This window comes from Leuciscus leuciscus, assembly GCF_965113295.1.
Source record: "Leuciscus leuciscus genome assembly, chromosome: 23".
In the NCBI taxonomy this organism is placed as follows: domain Eukaryota; kingdom Metazoa; phylum Chordata; class Actinopteri; order Cypriniformes; family Leuciscidae; genus Leuciscus; species Leuciscus leuciscus.
In genome coordinates this window covers 17,214,595-17,236,842 of record NC_138747.1, presented here as the reverse complement: position 1 = coordinate 17,236,842, position 22,248 = coordinate 17,214,595, and the positions used below count along the sequence as shown (strand labels likewise).

Genomic DNA, 22,248 nt, shown 5'->3' with positions numbered 1-22,248 from the left:
TGTGTTAATGCACTTTTAAATAAAGCATTAATGCTAAAGATTTGCTTTATTACTGCAGGCTGGGTGTGTAGAGCACTATTTTCTCTTAGAGCCCTGCTTAATTTATATGCCAGGTTGACAGTGTCATCAGATAGGTTTTGCAATGCCCTAGCATTCTATGATTCAATTAGGCTTTGATGCCTGGGCTGCACGGTTGGCTCGCTGGCGTTTGATAAGAAGCCCATTAAAAAGATAGATGTCTCTGAGCATAGAAATGCACTGTAAATGATTCCACACCGCTATCTGCTTAGTGCTGAATATGAGACTGTGTGTTCCAGAAAACATGATAGAGAGCCGATATGCATTCATCATGGAGGAAATTTAACAGTAAAGCCCCGTTCACACCGCCAGAGACTTCGTCGCTGTATGTCGCTAGTCTCTGTACTGTGAAGTCGCTTGTGGGCTTTCGTAGTGCTGTTGCTCTAATGTTATTGGTAGACTGCACGTCTAGCCATATCTATAAAAAAAATACCATCACAAGTGATATATACAACTATATAATTTTAATTTGACTAGGAATTAGGCTTAAAAGAAACAGTATGCTGTTGGGAGAGTGTTTTTATATTACCACAGCAGTGTTTAGTGGATTAAATCATTTACTAGATTAAAGGTACAATATGCAACATTTTCATAATGACATGCTTTTTGTGGCGAGGAGGGGCGTGGTTCAGCGCGGTCTGTAACGGGAGAGATAGAAACAAGACGAGCGGGACGTAAGTAGGTCAAGTGCAAATGACGAACACCTGTGTCTTTTTGCAGTATTATTGGCGTGGAGAGACCGTGCTGGAATCAGAGACTGGAGAGAAAATTGGACGCAGAGAAAGAAAACCGGTGGATCCGAGCTCTCATTTTTGAACTGTTTTGTCTGTCATAAATTACTAAAACGTCATTCGAATTCGGCAAATAATACATTTTCTTGCCCCTAATAGTCAACATAATGCAAGGGAAACTGTAAAATGACCTGCAGCAGTGCTAAACTTGCATCATAAAATTACAACACTTGAACTATAAATGTATGAATTAAACTCACTGAGACTGTTGACAGTTCCTTTTCCATGTATCATTTTACTATAATCATCGCGAAAATCGCTACTCATTTGCATAAAGTTGACATTTCTGAACTTTTGTCGCGTGTCTCGCGTTGCTTGACACGCCCACATTCCGTCACCAACGGTCACTGTCGCTCGTGTCGCCGGAAGTCGACAGCACTCCATTGAAATGAATGAGATCGTGACGCTTTGCCGCTGCTTGTCGCTGGCGGTGTGAAAGGGGCTTAAAATTTCAGACAATTTTCTGCATTCCCTGCCAGACATGCAGGGTTAGTTTAGTGTGATCAGCTGTGCGACTGACTTTCATTTTTGCCAATTTGATTGATCTTTCGGTAGCTTAAATGAGTTAAGATTTACAGGGGCTGTTTACACCTGGCCACTTCATGCGTTTTCTCAGATCGGAGAGCTATCTGATTTATCAAAACGATTCCATTTACACCTGGTCACATAAATGTGTTTTTGCAAAACAGATTTAAATCCGATCTTCAATTCCCGCGCTATATGCAGATTTAATGGAGTGCACGTCACCAAAAGCTACAGATATGAGCTGCATTTTATTGATCATCATCTAAAATTTCCGAATCAAAGACCGCAATAAGAGAGATCAATAAGATCATTTCGTTTCTTTACTTTTAATGATAATGATTGTGTGTTAAGCGTCTGCGACTTACTTTCACTTTGATTTGCGATAGTTTGCACATTGGCCTAATGAATAGATCCTCAGCTTCTCATCTGCGGTGACGCGTGTTCCAGTAGCGTCGTCATATCTGGCTATAACATTACATAACCTATAACACGCTCTCACACGTTTATTTTTTTTATCATTTTTGGGAGGAGTACAATTTACATATGTGGTTTCAACAACCAGATGCATTTACACTTGTCCAGTTTCGTGTGGAATGCGGCCCAGACCACCTCCTGAAGTGGTTTGAGCGATCGGATTCAAATCCGCCTCGAATGCGTTTCGGAGGGCATTTACACCTGGTCTTTTCTTAGAAAACACATGAAGTGGCCAGGTGTAAACAGCCCCACAAGGAAAAAGAGAATGAAGAATAGCTGCTAGTCTGTATTTAGTGTCCATATACTGCTTAAAATCATAATTTAAACATTTGCATTGAGCAAATTCGTCCAGCCTGACCCGTTGAAAGCCCTGGCTCGCACTGGCCCAACAGTGAAAAAGCGGCTAATGTGTACAAGTGCTTGTTTCTTTATCACAGTGTTGCTTGGTTACCTTTGATGAAACTTTGGCTATCATTTTTGTCATAAAGTGGTTTTATGATTGCATTGACCTTGCCATATATCACTAAATGGCTCAACAACTGTGATAGATTCTAAGCAATAGTAAACTATTTCTAGTTTAAAAGAGACAGTTGTGCTCAGCAAAAATTCTGAAAGCAGACTGTGTCCAAAAGTAAATGCGGTGGCAAAGTGCCATTTGCTTGATCACTCCCACTGGACTCTTTATTGGACTCGCCACTCATTTTCATCTATATATCAGCTAGTACGCTTGGTAGAGCTTGATGAGACAGTTAATATTCACAGCATATTTACAGCGGTTTTGCTGATGAAATAAAATATCACACTATTTTCAAAGTTCTATTAATTTTTTTGCAATCCCTCATTGTCTTGTGACTTGCAAGCATTACAAGCATCATGACAAACCCATTTATTCCACAGGAAGTTTAGATTATTCCATACTACATAAATACTATTTATGGTCATATGATCCTGACCTTTGGACTTCTAAGCACCTTCTAAGAATATGTTTTCACAGAAACCTTGAAAGAAATCCACCTAGACAAGAGGAGCTTTGTTGATGATCTGGAAGATCAGTGTTATATTCCACGAGAAGCATCTACAACTCTGATGCAATATATATCAAGTTACAAAGCTCTTTTTTTAGATAGACAAATTTTTCTTTCGCTCTCCCACTCCTTCTCTTGCTCTTCCTATCACAGTCTCTCCCTCAAGACTGGCTGTCATCCTACATTTTCAGAGATAGACGTGATGACAACTGTTTTGAAATATTCATGTTTCTTTTTTTTGGTGTGACTTGCATGTTACTGTTTCTATCTGCAAAGGGAAATATTGTTAAGTCTTGCTCCAAGTTTACAGCTGGACATTGATTCAGTTTTGTAGGGGATATTTCTGAATAATTTGTGTGAAGAACTTGAGTTTTTCTAAAAAATTGCATTCCAGATTTGACTGATGGACAGTAAGTAGACATTAGGGGCAACATTTGGATACTGAATCCCTCAGCAAGCTTTGAAATGGTTTAACAAATATAATGTTCTTTTCTGTGTTGACATTTCTAATTGAAACAGGACATTGGAACATATCAAAGGCTTTGTTCTTCTCTTTAAATAGCCAAACGCCTAGTTTATGTCATTGCACAGTTCACGTATGCTGGTAGAGACCATGTCTACACCATCTGGACACAAAAGACGCCATTCTCCTCTGACAAACAGATGTATTCTGACAAATAAAAAAAATAAAATAAAAAGTGAACTTATGTTTTCCTGCTGCCTTTTATGTCACAGCTCAGGAAAGTCACTAGTAAAGGATATATGAGAATGATTTTGGTCCATATTCTCAAATGATAAAAACTGCACATTTGGACCAATTTCACATTTCTGGGGTTCTCAGAAGCTGATGTCAAAGTTTCAAATTGTCACAATTGTTGTCTTTACATTTTGTTAACACTTAACACTATCCATTGTTTTACATTTTGAAGCCTAACAAACTTTTTGTTTTGATATTAAATGAAATCGCATTCAATCATTTTTAATAAATGTATAGTTCTCCCCAAAATGAAAATGCTGTCATCATTTACTCACCCTCATGCTGATTGAACACAAAAGATGTTTGGAGAATATCTCAGCTGATTTTGTTCATACAGTGAATGTTGTGGTGGGGTATGAATGTTTCTAGCTCCAAAGACATCAATAGGAACTCCAGTTTTGTTCAGAAGTGATATGATCACTTTAATGATGTTCCAAGATGAACAGAATGAAATTTAAATCACTCACAAATCAAATCACTGATTAATAGCCCAAATCAAATATGGCAACACATTAATAACATCAAATGTCATTGATGATTTGATGTTTGGCATTAAATTACGTGAAACATAAGAACCAAAAGGGTTTTCACAGAAAAAAAACAAAACAAGTGTGGAATGACATGATGGTGATGACAGAATGTTGTTCTGTGAAGAATTTTTGTGTGAACCATCCCTTTAAGTGTGTCAAAATTGTTAAAATACTCTTTGGGGCATCTGCATCTCTTAAAGTCAGCATGAAACACAAGTTGTGATAGTCTTTTCTTCCCTATTGTGACGTGTACCTGAGTGAAATGGCTTCTCAAACAAGAAAACTGTAGGGGGGGGGGGGGGGACATTATTTTGCCCATCAGGAATTGATTGGATCGTTGTGGTTTGCTGTTGCTGTGATGTCATGTGAGTGACAGGTTGTCCCGCCCTCGTGCAAGTAAACACGTCATCAGAGAAGAGAAGAGATGTTGCGAGAGGGAAGTTATTTTAATTTAAGATTATGAGAGCTCATGAATTTAAATGATGATGATGATGTGCACAGATAAATCATTTATTATAAATACTGCAACTGAAAGCGACTAAATTCCAATTTTTGACTTTTTGGTACACAGGTGCTTTGAGAAATGGCATATTAAGATATTTGTGTGCGGGTTAACCGAGCTTTGCGCTTCTCTAATCGTTCTCAAACAGTAGGTGGATGTCTGACCACGCTGGCAGTATTGGAGACTGTTGTCATGATGTAGATTCACCCTCAAAAGTTCACCTCTAGCATAGTGATGTTTCTGTGCTGCTCTCTCTCTCTCTCTCTCTCTCTCTCTCTCTCTTTCTTGTTCTCTCTCTCTCTCTCTCTCTCTCTCTCTCTCTCTCTCTCTCTCTCTCTCTCTCTCTCGCTCTCTCTCGCTCTCACACACACACACACACACACACACTCAGAGCTGCAACGTATCCTTGACAGGTGTTGAGCTCTAGCAGCTCTCGATCCTAATTACTTGGCCATCCCTTTCTGCAAGCAGATGGGTCCCTCTCAGAAATTAATGTTCTAGCCGGCTACTCACCACAGCCCATTCCCTTGTCATTTGTGCCGTACAGGTACAGTAGTCTTAACTTAATGTAAAAAATCCAATCAGATTGTGTGCCAAAGCATCATTAGGGAGATTGGTGGCTGACTGACATAAACGATTTGGAAAGTGATTCGTCATCCTAATGAAAGGTAGAAACTCTGCGATACTTTTGAGCGCTCTGTGTTTTTAGATGGAGTTAGAAACGCATCCAGATGAATGTTTTCTGCACCATATATTTATCTAATTCACATCTATTTCTGACTCAATATAATCATATCAATGGTGCTTGTGTCAACAGAATTATATGTAACATCTGTTATGGGTCTGTGTTTGTTTTTTCCCTCGGGAGATCAGCTCAGACAGGTGAATGTAATACTGAGCGCAGCACCATTTATTACTTTCCAAAAAAGGTTTTTTTGTTTTTCTTGTTATCTTTCCATCAGTCTCCTCTTAAGTGGAAATTTTGTGGAGAGTTGTTGTGTTTATATATAAATAAATACCCCCCCTAAAGAAGTAGGGATGCACGTTATATCGGCCACCATATCGGTATCGGCCGATATCGGTTCATTTTTAATGTTATCAGCCCAATAAGAAAATGTGTCTGATATATCAAAGCCGATAAAAATAATGGATTATTTCCTTCAGCTTAGACACTTCAGATGCATGATCTGTTCACCATGATAGTTTTGAATTGCTTGAAATATGATTGGAATCACTTCAAAAAAGGAAAATTACGTGCAACGTGCAGTGCAAGTCTGTCATATAGGCTATTAACATAAGAACATTTTAATCATGATTGGAACATGGCTTTTACTGGTGAAACTTTTGATTTTGTAATCAGGCTCTTAACATTTTTTATTTATATAGATGTATATATTAGATTTACCAATATATTGGTTATCGGCATATCGGTGCATTCTTATAAAGAAGGCTTGATCCCCCTGAAGGACATCAAAACAAGATGTTTGGGTCAAAGAAAGTAGTCTACATCATAGTGTAATTCGCACTCTGTATATATATATATATATATAAATAGTGGAGATTAAATCATTTCCTTTTTTTATTTTCTCCATAAAATGTACATAAACCCACCTTGAGAAATATTAATTATATTAAAAATGCTGGCAAATTGCCTTGGTCTCCTCTCACTGTCTCTCTTCACCTCTCTGTGTTTTCCACTTGTACTTGACGTAATCTGCTCTTGTTATTCTAGACAGCATTTAGACTCTCTTGATCACCAGCGAACAGAACAGAGCTGCCTTACTGATAACTTGGGGGGTGTGCGGCATAATGGGTGTGTGAGTGTTGCTGAAGAGTTTGGCTCTGTCTGCTCCTGCAGGCTGCTGTGTTGAGGTCTGAAGGGGAGTGCAGTGGTATGAATTATCCCTGCTGTTCCGATTTGATTCTTCATTGCTGAACACTTCTCTTATCTCTGTCCGTATTCATTCACTTCTGTTTTCCCTCTGTTTCTCAGACTTCTCTCTCAAAAGATTCATTATTTAGTGTGTCAAAATCATACAGAGGGGCACTGTGTTGTGGTATTATGGCAGAACTTTGCATTGGGAGTGATGTGTGGCACCTCAGAGGGGTTGATGGATGGTTCTGCTCATCTGTTGCAGACACAGGGGCTTGTCAGGCCCATCCGTTCTGGCCACTGGGCAGCAAATGCTGTCAACTAATAAATGTTTCCTATGGGAAACAAAGTGGCCTTCCTCAAAATGCACGTCCTCATTTTGCCGAGTTAGATGCGTTCCTGGATCGACATATTTTGTGGATCCTGGAACAACATTCCTGTCCGAAAATGTAATGCTAACAATATCCCTACCCCTAAACCTAAACCTATCCCTATCCCTACCTATAACTTATCCATAAAATCAGTGGGAAATGATGGATGAATAACACTGATGTAGAAGAACCTAATGCTGGTTGTAAGCCTAAACTAAACATTAACTGCAATCTTCAAATCAAATCTGATTAAAGATGTTGATCCAGGAACATGTTGCACTTGGTGAACTCAGGTTCTGTGGATGCTTATAGGTCAAAGTCAATTCTTAGTTAGTATTTGTCAAACATTAAAACACAAAAATAGTGTTTATCTTAATCTACTCAAAGATTGTCTCCTGAGATGCAAATGGAAATCAACACCTACCTTTCTCGCTAGAAAATAATATAAAATGCTCTATCCTGTAATCTGAAATAACTGATTTGTCAAAAAGAAGTTTGGGTTCAGTAAAAAAAAAAAATAATGAAAGAAATTATTACTTTTATTCAGCAAGGATGCGTTAAAGACAATTATAATGTTACATACAATTTCTATTTAAAAACAAAACAAAAACAAAAAAAACATCAAAGATTTCTGAAAAAAAAGATTACTGATTTTCATAAACATATTAAGTAGCATAATTGTTTATTATCATTGATAATAATAAGAAATGTTTAAGCACCAAATCAACATATCAGAATTATTTCTGAAGGATCATGTGACACTGAAGGCTGCTGAAAATTCAGCTTTGTCATCACAGGAATAAATTATATTTTAAAATATATTAAAATATAAAAGTTATTTTACATTTTTTATCATATTACTGTTTTTACAGTTGTTTTTTTAAATCAAATAAATGCTGACTTGGTGAACATAAAACTTTTTAAAAAATCGTTCCAATATCAATCTTTTGAACGGTAGTGTACATAGCATATAAGATGATATAGGTTTCTCTGTCTCCTATATATAGCTATGTCTTGACTTTTATGTATCTGCTGACATCAGGACACTAACTGTTTCATGCTAACTGAAATTATGCTGCCGTTTCCTCTGTCTATGGTTATGTATCTAAAATGGATGCTGTTTTTTTCTGTAGATGCAGGTCTTCTGCAGAGGGACATCACAGCACGGAGGCAAGATGAGGACCTCCAGCCAAATCTGCACGTGCTGGGAGTTCTCTTCCTGGGCAAGCACACCAGCCGGGCCTTCAGCTTTGTTCTGCTCTTTCAGTTGTGAGTCTCATTCATATCTTTTTGAGGACTAAAAAGCATAGCTAACCTCCAGCATATGTTGTCTTTTTGGTTACTAGTCTCTGCATAGCATGATTTTGGTAAAGCTGCTTAACAAGTTTCACCAGAAAGACAATGTTCGAAGAACAGTTTTACTACACTGTAAAAAGTGGTAACCTGCATTTGTTAACTTAAGGCAACCATATGCTTCAAGTGAAATTGAAGAATGAACTGGTGTGATGTCATTTTAAACAAAATCATGCAAAAAGTTAATTTGGAGTTTGTTGCAGGAGTTCAAAACAGCTTTTCAAAGCGAACTTCCAGTTGGTAAACATTTTTGAGCTTCAAACATCTACCATTGGTCCATGGCATTTACGTAATATGTAGGTGTGGCTCTGAAGCTCCGCCTCCTTTGATGTGAAAAACTTCTCTGAAAATCTTTTTTGATGTGGAAATCTTTCTTCTGTTCAGTCTGTCGAGGTCAGATGCGAGTAAAAACATTAACACACTGCTTTATAGTAGAAATTTAAGTTGTCATTTTAATTGAATGTGATGCTGACACTGTTTGTCCTGTTTAATACTGTAAAGCTGCTTAAGTTGCATCCTAAATACTAAACTAAAACACCCTTTTCGTTGTGTTTTTATACAGTTTCTGCCCTATGCCAATTTGGGTACTTATAGCCTTGAAACACTGGACAGCATTCATAAATTTCATGTAGAGCTTTGATACTATGGGTTGTAATTTGCCATGTACTGTAAACTTATTGTACTTTTGTTGGCCTCTTAAATTGTGTTGTAACATGATGTTGGCCTTGTGAGCTCACGTTAATGGTGAACTGGCTCCGAGTCAAAAGCTCTTTTTGTATAAGAGTGCCCTGAGGTAAACAGACAAGATCATTAACTCATAGAGATGCTGCTTTAGGGAAAGAAGCAGCGTGTATTTTCCCTATTTATTTTCTGTGCTCTTTATTAGTAAAAGGAAAAAAAGCTTTGAATAAGTGTCATAAATGTTTATGCATGAGTCTTTCTAGGATATATTCAAATAAATGCAAAAAATCATAAAAAATAAGAGTACAGTTTTAAAAAAAAGAATCGCATATAAATATTATATATAAATAAACATTCCTCTGACTATAATATAGATGTACAAGATGCAGCAAAATATATTGATTTTCAGTGATAATCATATAAATAAATATAAAAATAATAAGGCTTGTTTATTAATTTAGTAACAGGGGACATGTCTTACTAAAATAGCATCAAAATGGTTTGTACTCTACATTGGTGTTATTATAAGTTCTTGAACTTCATCAATCTTTCTTTCTCATTGCCTTCCTGTTTTTCTATCATTCTATTTTTTTACCAGAGGCAATAATAGATGTTTCCATAAAAGGCTTGCAAACAACAACAGAAAGTATAATAAATCCAAATTATGTTATACTTTCAAAGTCTTTTTGGTGAAAAAAAAGAACTAACAGCCGGTGCCACATGACCTCGGTCATTCTCAGATCTTTGTGTTCATTTCAGGGTTCGCTATAAAGAAGATTCTGTGAAAAACACTCTCATAAATGTGTCACAAACGCACTCCTCTAAAATGTCACTGAACCCCTTCAATTAGTCTGAGGAGAGCATCTCGTTCAGTTTTTGATCAACAAAAAAGGTTAATGAAGTCATTGGGACTGAGAAAGTAGTTAAAAGCTGCTCTCTGCTGAGGAGGTACATGCACAAACATCCTCTCTGGATATGAGCGTTAAGTAGGTTTTAAGTTATGCTCTCTGGGCCGCCATAAAATGTGGTGTTATTTATATGTGAAATGTCAGCAGCACTGCCCCGAACAACAGTTTTAACATTTCACCTTTGGAATAATGGTCGACCACTTTTTGTACTAGTCGCCAATATGGCCGCCCATCTGTCTGTCTTTAAATGAGTCGTTATTAATTACCAGATGTTAGATGTAAATTAGCTCTCCCCCCACTTATTTTTCATCTTTTTCTTTACTTTAGTCAAATCTAAAGTTTTGGGGTACTTTTGAAAGACGTTGAAGTATTTTTAACAAGCATAAATAAATTTCTTTGATAGATTTTCAAGCAAAAATTGATTTCTTCTTGTGACAACTATAACGGTGTCCTCTATGTGAATGGTATTGCAAAACTAAATAGAGAATCCAAAATGCATGAGTTTTGTTGGGATTTATACTGGGAAAGAGCACTAAGGGCATCAGTGGTCATTACTGAGAAATGCCTTTGACACTTAACACGGCATCATTTGTTGCAATGCTCTGCATGCTCAGTCATGCAACTGAATGGAAAAAATCCTTGTTATCAGCATTTAGACAGGTTTGGCTAACACACATCCAATTGATTCTCTCCTCATTGTGTTCAAGAGGCTTAGCCCTCGATCAATGTGCTTCCATGACAGATTGCGTTCTCTAACCAGTCAAGGAGCACAGATCCACACAGCATTGTCCAGTATGATGGTGCAAGTCAAGGTTTCTATTTCCCTATCTTTTTCCATCTGTAGTTATTTCACACAGACAGCTACATGTTTTAGACCGACTGATTCAACATTTAACATTCAACATTATACGTTAGTGCCTAAATGCAAAACTCAAAGATTCTGAAAGGTCCCATTTTTAATTTGTGACTAAATTAGGAGATCTTGCTTTAAATAAATAAACAAATAAATAAATAGCTTGCTGTCATTCTAGTTTAAAATGTCTCTTTAATTACCTTTTCCTCATTTTGCCAAAATGTATTAATTTTTTATGTTTTGGTTGTGTGTATCTGAGACTTAAAATGCTCCACTAATAAATTTTTTTGTTAATTCTTTCTGAGTACAATTTGTATTTTTTATAGGTTTTATCAGTTAATTAACTGCTATCTAACTTTTATGTTAGCAAGCCCAAGGCTTATCTAACTTTTCTTCAAAAAAGTGGACAACTTCATTACCATCACACACGATATCAAATATCCAAACCATTACATATGATACCAAAATTCACTTTAAGGTTGATCTTTTTTCCAGAATGTGATGCATGTTTTAACATTGATGTTTAAAGTTTGAAGAAGTTTCATAAGTTTCAATAGTCAAAAGTACAATGAACAATGACCCTTACGAAGATTAAATATCTGGCTTTGTCCAACTTTGATTTGGAGCAATGGAAGATCCTGTTTGATTTGTCCTTGACAGCTCCTCATTAATATGAACTGTCATTATTGTAATGAGTGCTGATAACGAACTGTGTCTTCAACAGTGTGTCCATTGGAATCAGTTACGTCCTGGCGGGAAGTGAGGCCTACGCTGCACTTTTTCATACCAGGTGAGCTGCCTTAGGTTGTAATCTTTAATGTAACATTAATAAATGTTCAGAGCAGGCTTGCACACAAGATCTGTTTTTGTTCAGTCAGATTAAATAAATGCACATGCTTTTCTTTGATTTATACTTTCTTTAAAAAGGGGGCCTTTATTTCTTTATTCTTACGTTATCTCAAAGACAGACACCAAGTCAATCATATTGTTTATTCTCTAGATGTTCAATTTCAAGCCCAGATTTTCTATTCTCTGCTTGTCAGTCAAATCATGGGCTCAGTTTGAGTAATGTTTATAAATGCAGTTACAGCAGGGCTGGAAATTCTCTCATTATATTGTGCCTGTGAGGTGTTTGATCTCCTAATGCTTTTCCACAGCAAAAACACAAGCAAAAATGTTCTTCTCTGTGATGTATTGTGAGAGAAACTAAACAACTTTTGATATCTGGAAAATTGTTGAATAAAACCCATTTCATATTTATTTTGGCAGCCAAATGACCAGGTGGCCTGTGTAAGCAGCATGGCTGTGTGTGTTTGTGTTTGTGTTTGTGTGTGTGTGTGTGTGTGTGTGTGTGTGTGTGTGTGTGTGTGTGTGTGTGTGTGTGTGTGTGTGTGTGTGTGTGTGTTGGACTGTAGGAAACTACAAACCTACCTTTAGCGCCACAGATTATTCCAGTATAATTTTTGATGAAGCAACAAGGAGCGAACTACTCACCCATTGTTTGTCATTGTTTTGATATTGAGTTTCACATGCAGTGACAGGACTTTCTGTTCTGTAAATCTGACTGGTTTTACAGTTTATACAAGTACTACAGAAGTTTTGTTCCATGTAGATTAGACTGGATGTACATTACAGTTCAAAGGTTTGGGGTCAGTAAGATTTTTTTATGCTTTAGAAAGTCTCTTATGCTCACCAAGGCTGCATTTTTTTGGGGGGTTAAACATACAGTGAAAACAGTAAAGCTGAATTTCAGCTTACTCGTTTGCTCCAGTTTTGATCCTTCAGAAATCATTCTAATATTATTTTTATTAATGTTATTTGATGAATAAAAAGTTTTGCAACATTATAAATGTCTTTACCATCACTTTTATCATTACAACTTTTTCCCTTCTATCATTTATGAGACAATACTTCCCCGCTATTGACGGAAATTTCCGGTTTTCCGTGTTTTCACTGTTATACTGTATATCTCCTGATCAAAAAACTTGAAGAAACAGAAACAAGCGACAGCACATGTAAGCTTGTGTATGTGTAAAATAATGTGATCATCAACATTAAACAGCATATAAATCAAAATTGCCTAATGTTACAGAATGAAATGTCGAACCAGGACAAGCTATAGGACTGGGTAGCTTTGGGGGTGTTGATGGAGTCTTGTGTTCTCAGCTTTTTGCTTAAAATTTTGCTTTTTTTTATTAAACTTACCAACATTCAAGTGTTGATTAAAAAAAGAATGCAATAAGCTAGAATAATAAAAAAAAAACTATATTTGCAGAGGCTCTCTTCTTTCTTTTATTATAGTGTATGCCAGATATTCATTCATAACTAAATATTCTGGGTGCCATGACAAATTTGTGAAAATGATCAAAAACGCTGGTGGCGGCTAGCAACTTTTTTCAAAAACGCTGGCGGGGAAAGGGTAAATGCGAATTTGAATAAAAGTAGTAATTTCGTTGAAAATAAATGTAAGTAACAAGTCAAAATGAGGAGGGAGGGAGGGAGGGGGCTTTAAAAGAGGATGAGGGGCTGGCCAAGGGTTTGACAGAAGAGTAGATGACGACGAGAGAAACCAGGGTGGCAATGATAGTTGGAAGAGATGAAGGCAGAAGGTGGACCCTGATAAAGCCATAGGGCTGGAGGGACGAATTGCAGCTGAAGGCCAGGATGTACGTGGCACAGACAGAGTGATGACTGACCAAGGCGAAGCCGAAGTGATGAGGGAGCTTGGTGAAGCAGTGAGGATGATGGCCCCAGGTGGCCCCGAGAGGGAGGAGCCAAGGTGGAGCCGACTGGTTGACAGGGCCGAGGTGGAGTGACAGACTCAGCGGCCCGAGACGGAAACGGATCCTTGTGCCAAGGTGGAGCTGGAGATGATTTGGAGCTGGGCAGGACCATAGGGGACAGTAGATTACGGGGAATATCCTCTTCCAAATCCTCATAATATTTCCCAGAGGCCAGCAAAAGAATAAGAGTTCGACCAATCATAGCGCTGGGTAACTGGGTTCATTCCCCAAATAGCAAGCGGGGATGATTGACAGATGCGTAAGGCCTATCATTTAAAGAGACTGAAAATCGACACCAATAAAGAATCCTGCTCGATCCCCCTTCCACTCCCGCGGCCCGCCGACTGACTGATTTCATAAGCGAGGACAGTACAGTAGTCACGGTACTTCTGACTCCTGAAGGTCAACGGCCTGGGGTGGATGTGGAAAGTTAAAATATTGTATTGAGTTAACTTAATCCTATGGATTCGATGAACACACGGATCGCATGGATTATCTTAAAATACTCCGTTATTCATGGTCACTCAGAAAAGAGGAAGACATCATTAATAAAATGCTCAAGTAATGCTGAACAATAAATCTTAATAAATTTGTAATCGCTATGGCTTAGTGATTATGAAAGTGATGTGATTTGTGGATTACTGATAAGCGCGAGTCTGGAGAAACGGGTGTTTATTTATTCACTCTCAGTGTTGAGAAACGTAGCCTTCATGTGTTACGTTATTGTGTTAATAATAACTAACGTACCTAATTATGTTACATATTTATTTTGTATGAAAACTAGCGCGTTAGTTACTTATGGATTAAAAAGTAGCCTTGCTTGTTTTTTTCTGTCAAAATGTCAGAAAGCATTTTGTATTATCCATCCGTGTTTTTAAAATTCGTTAAATGACGGACATTTTACAGTTAACACAGCCCTCATTTTATGTCGGATTCGTCTAACTTATATTTGATATTCTTTTTAGAATAAGTGATTCGTTATGCTATTATTGGACTCCTGTCTATTCATTGTCAACTGTTTTCTATAAATATGTTTGTATTGGCTAACATTTATCCTGTTTAAAATGTGCAATGTTCAAATCCAAAGACAGTACGTCACAAATAGAAGCCCTTTTCCCTGTGTTATTTAGTATCATATTTGGATATTGAAATATACAATCTTAAATGTACACAATGTTCCTATGTGTTTTTTTATTATAATTTTTTTTACTGTTTTCTAGGGGTTTCTTCATTTTAGAGTAGTTGACCAGCACACATTATATGCAATGCAATATAATGCATGTGTGTCATCGTCGTCGTCCCCAATGCATTAATACAAATGACCCATTCATTGAGTGATGAAAAAGATTTGAGAAAACTTATGTGAACATTAGTATTCAGTTCTAGAACTGGTAGTTAACATGAAAAATTACATAAGCAGACACGGGATCCTCTCCAAACGTAGCATACGGTGTCATAATTCAATTAAAAGATGGTCATAATTGCAACCTATTCAAATTTGGCTGTTTTTCTTTTCAGTAAGTTTTGTTTCTTATGCCTTTATCTTTTGTAAAATATAAATTCAATTTTCAATTTAAAAGGTGTAGAAAGATAAATCAAATTGGCTTAATCAAGATCAAAACTTCCTACACTGAAATGAAGATAGAAAAACAAATTCATTCTCAAATCCTTGGATTATTTCTAAAGATCAGATAATGGTCTTGAAAAATTCTGATTGCATTTGGAACAATAAAAATATAATTACATTGTAAGTGGAACACAGGAAAAACAATAAAATAATGAATGCAATGTATGATAGGACACCTTTAAGAAAATAATGAAAATATCATTAATATATTAAAAACCATGCTGTAAACAAGTATTTATGAGATACAGACCATCCATCCTAGTCATAACTTTTCTATACAGAAATGATCCTTGGATTCAAGCCACTGTTGCTGTATTCTTTGCCCTTGAGCTATTTGAACCTCTTAACCTGATAGTTTTTCATTTTAATTAAAACACACCACACTCTTAAAAAAAAGAAAAAGGTTTATCATTCAGTGCTTTATGTGAGGAATGAAATCAATTTATCTTATATATTTCTTAACCTTGGACATTAAATTCCCCCCCTCATAAATAATGAATTAGTGTTTAAAGTTAAATTAATTACATATTTGTGCTTTGAGAAAGATGATCATCAGGATATAAATGATGCCTTTACAGTCATCATGCTTTAGATGAACTTTTGAAAGGACTCTTGGGACCATAATTTATACTGGCAATAAAGTGAAGAAAAAGCTTAGTTTAATGATTTTTTTTTTTTCACTTACCTCCCTCTGCCATATGCAAATTTGGTGCATTTTGATTGGTTCTCGTGTGTCGTGTAACCAGTGACATTGCATAAATTGCGTCTCTTTGACGTGCCATATTTTAATGTGCAAACAAATTGTAGATTATCAGTGAATAATGAATTCCAATTCTTTCTTTCTTTTTTTTAAATGGCTTTCAAAGACTTGAAAAAAGTCAAACACAAATTTAATGATGCTTTTTGCTTTCAGAGTTTGAAAGCCATTGGTCACCAGTCACTTTTACTGAAAAGAGCAGCAGGAACATCTCCTTTAGGCATATGTTTTGAATATCATGAGAGTGAGTAAGATCATATAGGGTTGCATCAAACTACATAAAATTGCATTATAATAAAATTGTAATGTCAGATAGCTCTCACGTTTTTGTTTAAGGAGATGGAGCAGCTTTATTTGAGAGCATCAAAAGTAGTCTCATTGTGCAGAGAATCATATTTTCATTCTGTTTTATTTTGGCTCATGATGTCGGGATGGTGGGGTGGGCGTCTCCAGACTGCTGGGAGTTGGATGTCACAGACAAATGTGTGCTGTCAGTACTCCCATCTGGGGCAGGATACTGTCATTCTGTATTTTTCACTCTTGCTTTCTTTCTACATCTTTCCTTTTTTTCAGTTTTTTCTTCCCTCAGCAGCTTTAAGACTCATACCATAGTAAGAAGCCATTCCCACATCTTTCAGGGGCACATCAGTGCCAAATCCACCCTAGCAAACGTGCTAATGAAGTTCTCAAAACTTCAGAGAATGCAGAAATGAAGTTTATCGATTATTCATTTGATCCTCTTTTTGTGGTATTAAGAAAACTATGGGCCGCAAAGTTGACTGACTGATGAAAATGGACTCGGTCAGCCAGAAAAAGGTAAAAGCCTAGAATCTTAAATATCAGAGGGCAATATCAATATGTCAGAAGCATTAGAAATTTATGTGCAGTTGGATACAATTTATTGTTTTTTTTTCTGTTGTGAATTCCTCTTGCGGGCCGAACTCAAGTCTACGACTTGTCAATAGAGTAAATAGAAGTTCTGATTGATTGGCATCTCTGATTGTGTTCAGTTCTCTGAGCATTTTTGTTTACCTCAGATCACACATACCTAAGATACCTCAGACATTAGATATACAAATGCATGTAAGTTTAATGAACATCTGTGCCACATTTGTGTGTGATTATTTCAGTGCTATTTCATGCAAATAAACAGCTCTAATATTTGGTGCAACTTATTTGTATATATTATATGAAAAAATACATTTAGTATTTTATGTTATATTATATTTATTATATTATATTATATTAACAATAATATTAAATTGTGAATATGGACTTTTTTGAAGTATATTGTTAATCACCTGTTCTGTTTAAATGAGTTTTTCTTTAAAATGTCTAAAAATCATTAAAACAAAAATATGTAAGCATACTATCAAGTATAATAATTGATGGTGATCAGCAGAAAACAGATTTTTATGTCCACTGCAGAATTTCTGTGTAGTTGCACTTATTCCCACAAAAGTAATTTATTTTGCATCACCCCAGTAAATACTTAACCTGAAAATTATCCACTCAAGGCGGCCTGCACCACATCGATGGCTGAATGCTTCATTAAGAACACATCATAGGCAGATGCATGTGACCAAGGGTAGAGAAAGAGAGAGACAGAGAGAGAGAGAGCGCGAGTGTGTAAAGTGATCCTGCAAGGACAAATCAATAGGTTATTTCAGCCCTCGTAGAGTATTCACAGTTCTCTTAATCCATTATAAAACCCATATTTATCTGTGGGATATGGTGGTCTTGCTGAATTGAGTTCATAAATAAGTTTGCTTTGCTTTGGGACAATAGAATTTGACCTCTGTCCACAAACATAGATAATAATGTTATAAGACGACTGGTGCAAAACTCTCAAAATACTTAATAAAGTAGCTGAGGCCCTTTGGGCCATAGTTATCCCTCCTCATAGCAAAGAATGTGTTTACCCTTATAAAAATGTATTCTATTATGGAAGCTAGGAAGATATTATGCAACTGGAAATGTCCCAAAACCCTACTGTAGATTTAAGATTGTATTGATGAAACAATTGAGATTTCATCATATGAAAGCATGCTGGGAAGATTTTGAGGAAATGAGGAAATAAAAAGAACATGTAATCATTTTTGGCTGCATAAAAATGGAACGGTTTTGTAAAAATGTATCTATATGCTAACACTTTATTTTGATGGTCCCCCAACAGACATTCTACTGGGGGGAATGGGATAATTTTTGGGGGGTGAACTATCCCTTTAAACACTGTAGTCTTGCATTTGAGTTCCTGTCCCATGCCCTTGAGTTCCCTTTGTGATCATGCATATATTTCTTGACAGTGTTAGTCTTCTGAGCATATTTTTACAATGAAAGAATAATATAAGCATTTGTGAAGTTCACTGTATTATGGAGCACTGGATCAGACAGCACTCTCATCAGATAGAGACAGACACTTCAAAACAATTACCTGCCCCCTGTTGTTTTCTTTAGAGAGGAGAAATGTGTTCTCCTCATTCACGATGTGATTTGGAGAGGCTAAGTCTATGTTTTGCAGGGAAATTGTAAAGAATACTTGTCTTACAATTGTATTGTGCTGTTGTCATTTCCTCTCACTGCAGTCTGTAATTTTTTGAGAGGTGGTGTTTCGTATTATTTGGAGTTACTGAAGCTGTAATTTAAAACAATGGGGGACAAGATGACTGTTTGCCTGATTTTTCTTCTGCAGTCATATCTACGTGATCCCTGCATTTACATGGACGCTCTCATTGGGTATTATCCTGGCCCAAGTCATCATTCAGCCCATCACGTCACTGCTGACGCTCCTCAAAGGAATCCTGCTGGTTATTACCGTAAGTTTAATATTCATAAATGGATTTATTTAGCCTTTTATTTAGCTTGCTTGTGCTACACATATGAAACAACTTTTGATATAAAATGTTGATTTGTTTTTTGTGCTGACTTTTATTGCAGTTTTATTCTTTTGTGTGATTAATGAAATCTGGAAATTGTTATTTATATACATTTTTATTCATTGGTTTATAGATTTCTCAGGTGATTCATACATTTCTTAATTGATTTCTCAATTATTGTGTGTCACATTTGGGCCACCATAAAAAAAGTGAAAATCACAACTCATGTGATATGATATCCACATGCATGTATCTACGCTACTGTTCAACAGTTTCAAAGGTTTTTTTTTAATGAAGTCTCTCATTTTCACCAAGGCTGCATTTATTTGATCAAAAATACATAACTTCAGTATTGTGAAATATCATTGCAATGCAATTTACATTTACATTTACATTTACATTTATTCATTTAGCTGACGCTTTTATCCAAAGCGACTTACAATTGCTATATATGTCAGAGGTCGCACGCCTCTGGAGCAACTAGGGGTTAAGTGTCTTGCTCAGAGACACATTGGTGTCTCACAGTGGATTTGAACCCGGGTCTCTCACACCAAGGGCATGTGTCTTATCCATTGCGCCACACCACCCCATTTACGATTTACAATCTATTTTATTATATTTTAAAATGTTATTTATTGATGTGAAGGCAAAGCTGAATTTTCTGCATCATTACTCCAGTCTTCAGTGTCACATGATCCTTCAGAAATCATTCTAATATGCTGATTTGGTGCTGAAGAAACATTTATTGTTAATATTATTATTATTTTAAATATTCACATATTTTACAAAAAAAACTAGTGTTTATTTAGATTTTTCTGTTATTATTGGTAATTATGCCCACAGAATGAGTTTCTTATTAGTCTGTGAAGGAGCCACAAATGACAAAAAATAATTAACTGAAATATTTGAAAAGATGTGACACTGTAGACGCAATGAACAATAATTACGAAATGATAATGCTTTCTGAAGAGCTGTTTCTGTGTGTATATGTGTGTGCGTGAGACGTTGCATGTTCTTTCACTCCAATAAGTCCAGAGGAGAGTGTCACCTTTAATATACTGACTCTGATCTGTGAGTGACACCTCACACTTCAAGAGGTTTTATTCAAATGTAGAACTGCAATAAACAGGTGCATTGAAGTGTCTTGGAGGGCAGGAATAGGGGGATTATTAAAACAGGAAAAAAATTGTTTATTACTATACGTATCATTTTTAATACTGAGATGGTTTAACCTTTTCAGTGCAATGTCTTGAGAGTTCTCCACCATGGATGTGTTGTCCTTAAAGACAAGGAGCTCTGGGGTGTATTCAGTGAGTTGGTGACCTGTTTACACTAACCTCACGGGACAGCAGAAAACGATCCCAGCGCTCTTTTCAGCTAAAGGGAAGAACTAACAGTTTTCCCTTGATAATAAGCACATTTGAACCAGCAACGAAATAAAAAGTTAGAGCAAACATGTTACACTTCAAATAGTTTTAGTCTCACATAGCCAGATTGGAAGTGTGGTCCACATTACAGCTCATTCTCTTGGACAGGAAGAGACTGTCTGAGCAACATATTGACCAACCACAGTTTTGGTCACAGTTATGTGACCAACCACAGTTTTATTTTAACATGGCCTTTAATTGGTGGGTTTGTCTAAAATAGTGGGTACCTGCTTGGAAAAAAATGACTTCTAATTGCAGCATCAATCTACAATCTGTCGTTAAGAAAAACACAATGGAAATGGCTAAAATGTGTGTACATGTTGATCATAATTAACATTATTTCACAGTTATACATTATTATTCAAATTTTTTAGGTCGGTACAATGTTTTAATGTTTTTGAAAGAACTCTCTAATGCTCACCAAGGCTGCATTTAATTGATTCAAAATACAGTAAAAATAAAATGTAATATTGTGACATTGTGACATTATTACAATTTAAAATAACTGTTTTCTATTTCAGTATATTTTAAAATGTAGTTTATTTCTGTAATGGCAAAGCTGAATTTCTGTCTGGGTTTGCATGTAGTAAATCCACACGAGAGTCGCGTGACACAAAATGAATGATGAAAAAATGAATGAGAGCAATTTGCATAGAAGACACCGTCTTCAGCGTCACATGATCCTTCAGAAATCATTTTAATATGCTTGTTTGGTGCTCAAGGAGCATTTCTTCTTATTATTATTTACAGTCGTGCTGAGTAATATTTTTGTTGAAACCATGATATTTGATGAATAGAAAGTTAACAGCATTTATTTGAAATATAATTTCTGTAACGTTAATGTCTTTACTTTCACTTTTGTTGAATTCATTGGATTATATATTTTTTTTAAATTGGATGTCTAGTTTACTTGGTAGTTACATTAATACTTCAAACAAAATGTATCAGGTTTCGACTGTAACCATGGTTCCCTGAGAAAGATAATGATACACTGCGTCTTGGATTGACGCTATGGAAAACGACATCAGCATGTAGACACCTGTCAGTTACATCGTTTTTTAAACTGCAATTACACTCCTCACCACTAGGGGTATTAGTGAGACCTCTGTGCTTAGATAAAGAGACAGGTGAGCACTGAGCAGTAGAAGAAATTATCATCTCAACAAAGTCCTGGTTGGGAAACATTCTGTTTCATGCTCAACTGTAAGTAAAATGTATATGTTCATGTTGATGTTTTATTTACTGGTGAAATGTTGTATTTGTGCTTATTGAATATAGTGGATTTATGCAGATAAATAACAGGAGGCATGTTGTGTTTTGTAGAAGGACTTTTCTGTATCTGCTGAATGAGTATTTGTGCCAACGTTGTGGTCCTGGTTGGGATTTTGCCACATTGAGTACTACTACGAGGTTCATGGTTGGATGTAGCTACAGTTTTATTACTGCTACGGACTTCCTTTGATGGGAAATCTATATGTTTGATGACGGTCATCTACTTCATTGGATTTCATTTACCATCAAACCTCCACATCATTTGACTCCTTAAAGACAGTTAAGACTTGCATCTGACTTTCACAGTCACCTTAACTTTTACACAGTGATCGTTATAAAGACCTTATCATATATTGCTGGAACTTCAACCCATATACAGAACCATATATATATATATATATATATATATATATATATATATATGGTTCTGAAACGTGTTTAAACCAGTGAGTAAATAAAAACAGTAATGTAAGCACCTTTTGTGACTTTATATAAACACCAAAATAGACTCAAAACAAAGAAACAACATTCAAAAAGTATTGCAAAAACACCCAGCATACATATGTGTGTATATATATATATATATATATATATATATATATCTTTGTGTGCTGGGTGTTTTTGGAATACTGTTTGAATGTTGTTCAGCTCTCCCGAAAGCCAAACGCACTCCCATTTAAAGGCTAGATTCTTACTAGTCTCTTTCATTCAGTCTCACGTATGCATCGAAATGAGCACATCCAGCTTCCTCGAGGAGTCGAACGCGCTCCACCAGGGGTATTTAG

At 36.2% G+C, this 22,248-nt stretch overlaps 1 protein-coding gene across 2 annotated transcripts in view; it reads left to right on the top strand.

The window, feature by feature from the left end:
• LOC309488176 (uncharacterized protein) overlaps positions 1-22,248 on the top strand; it is a 146,435-nt gene that overhangs the window by 29,207 nt on the left and 94,980 nt on the right. For both annotated transcript variants that reach the window (XM_082156257.1, XM_082156256.1), the window contains exons 6-8: positions 8,060-8,195; positions 11,446-11,511; positions 18,581-18,704. In XM_082156257.1, coding sequence (XP_082012383.1) covers positions 8,060-8,195; positions 11,446-11,511; positions 18,581-18,704 — 326 coding nt within the window. The remainder of the gene's footprint in view (positions 1-8,059; positions 8,196-11,445; positions 11,512-18,580; positions 18,705-22,248) is intronic.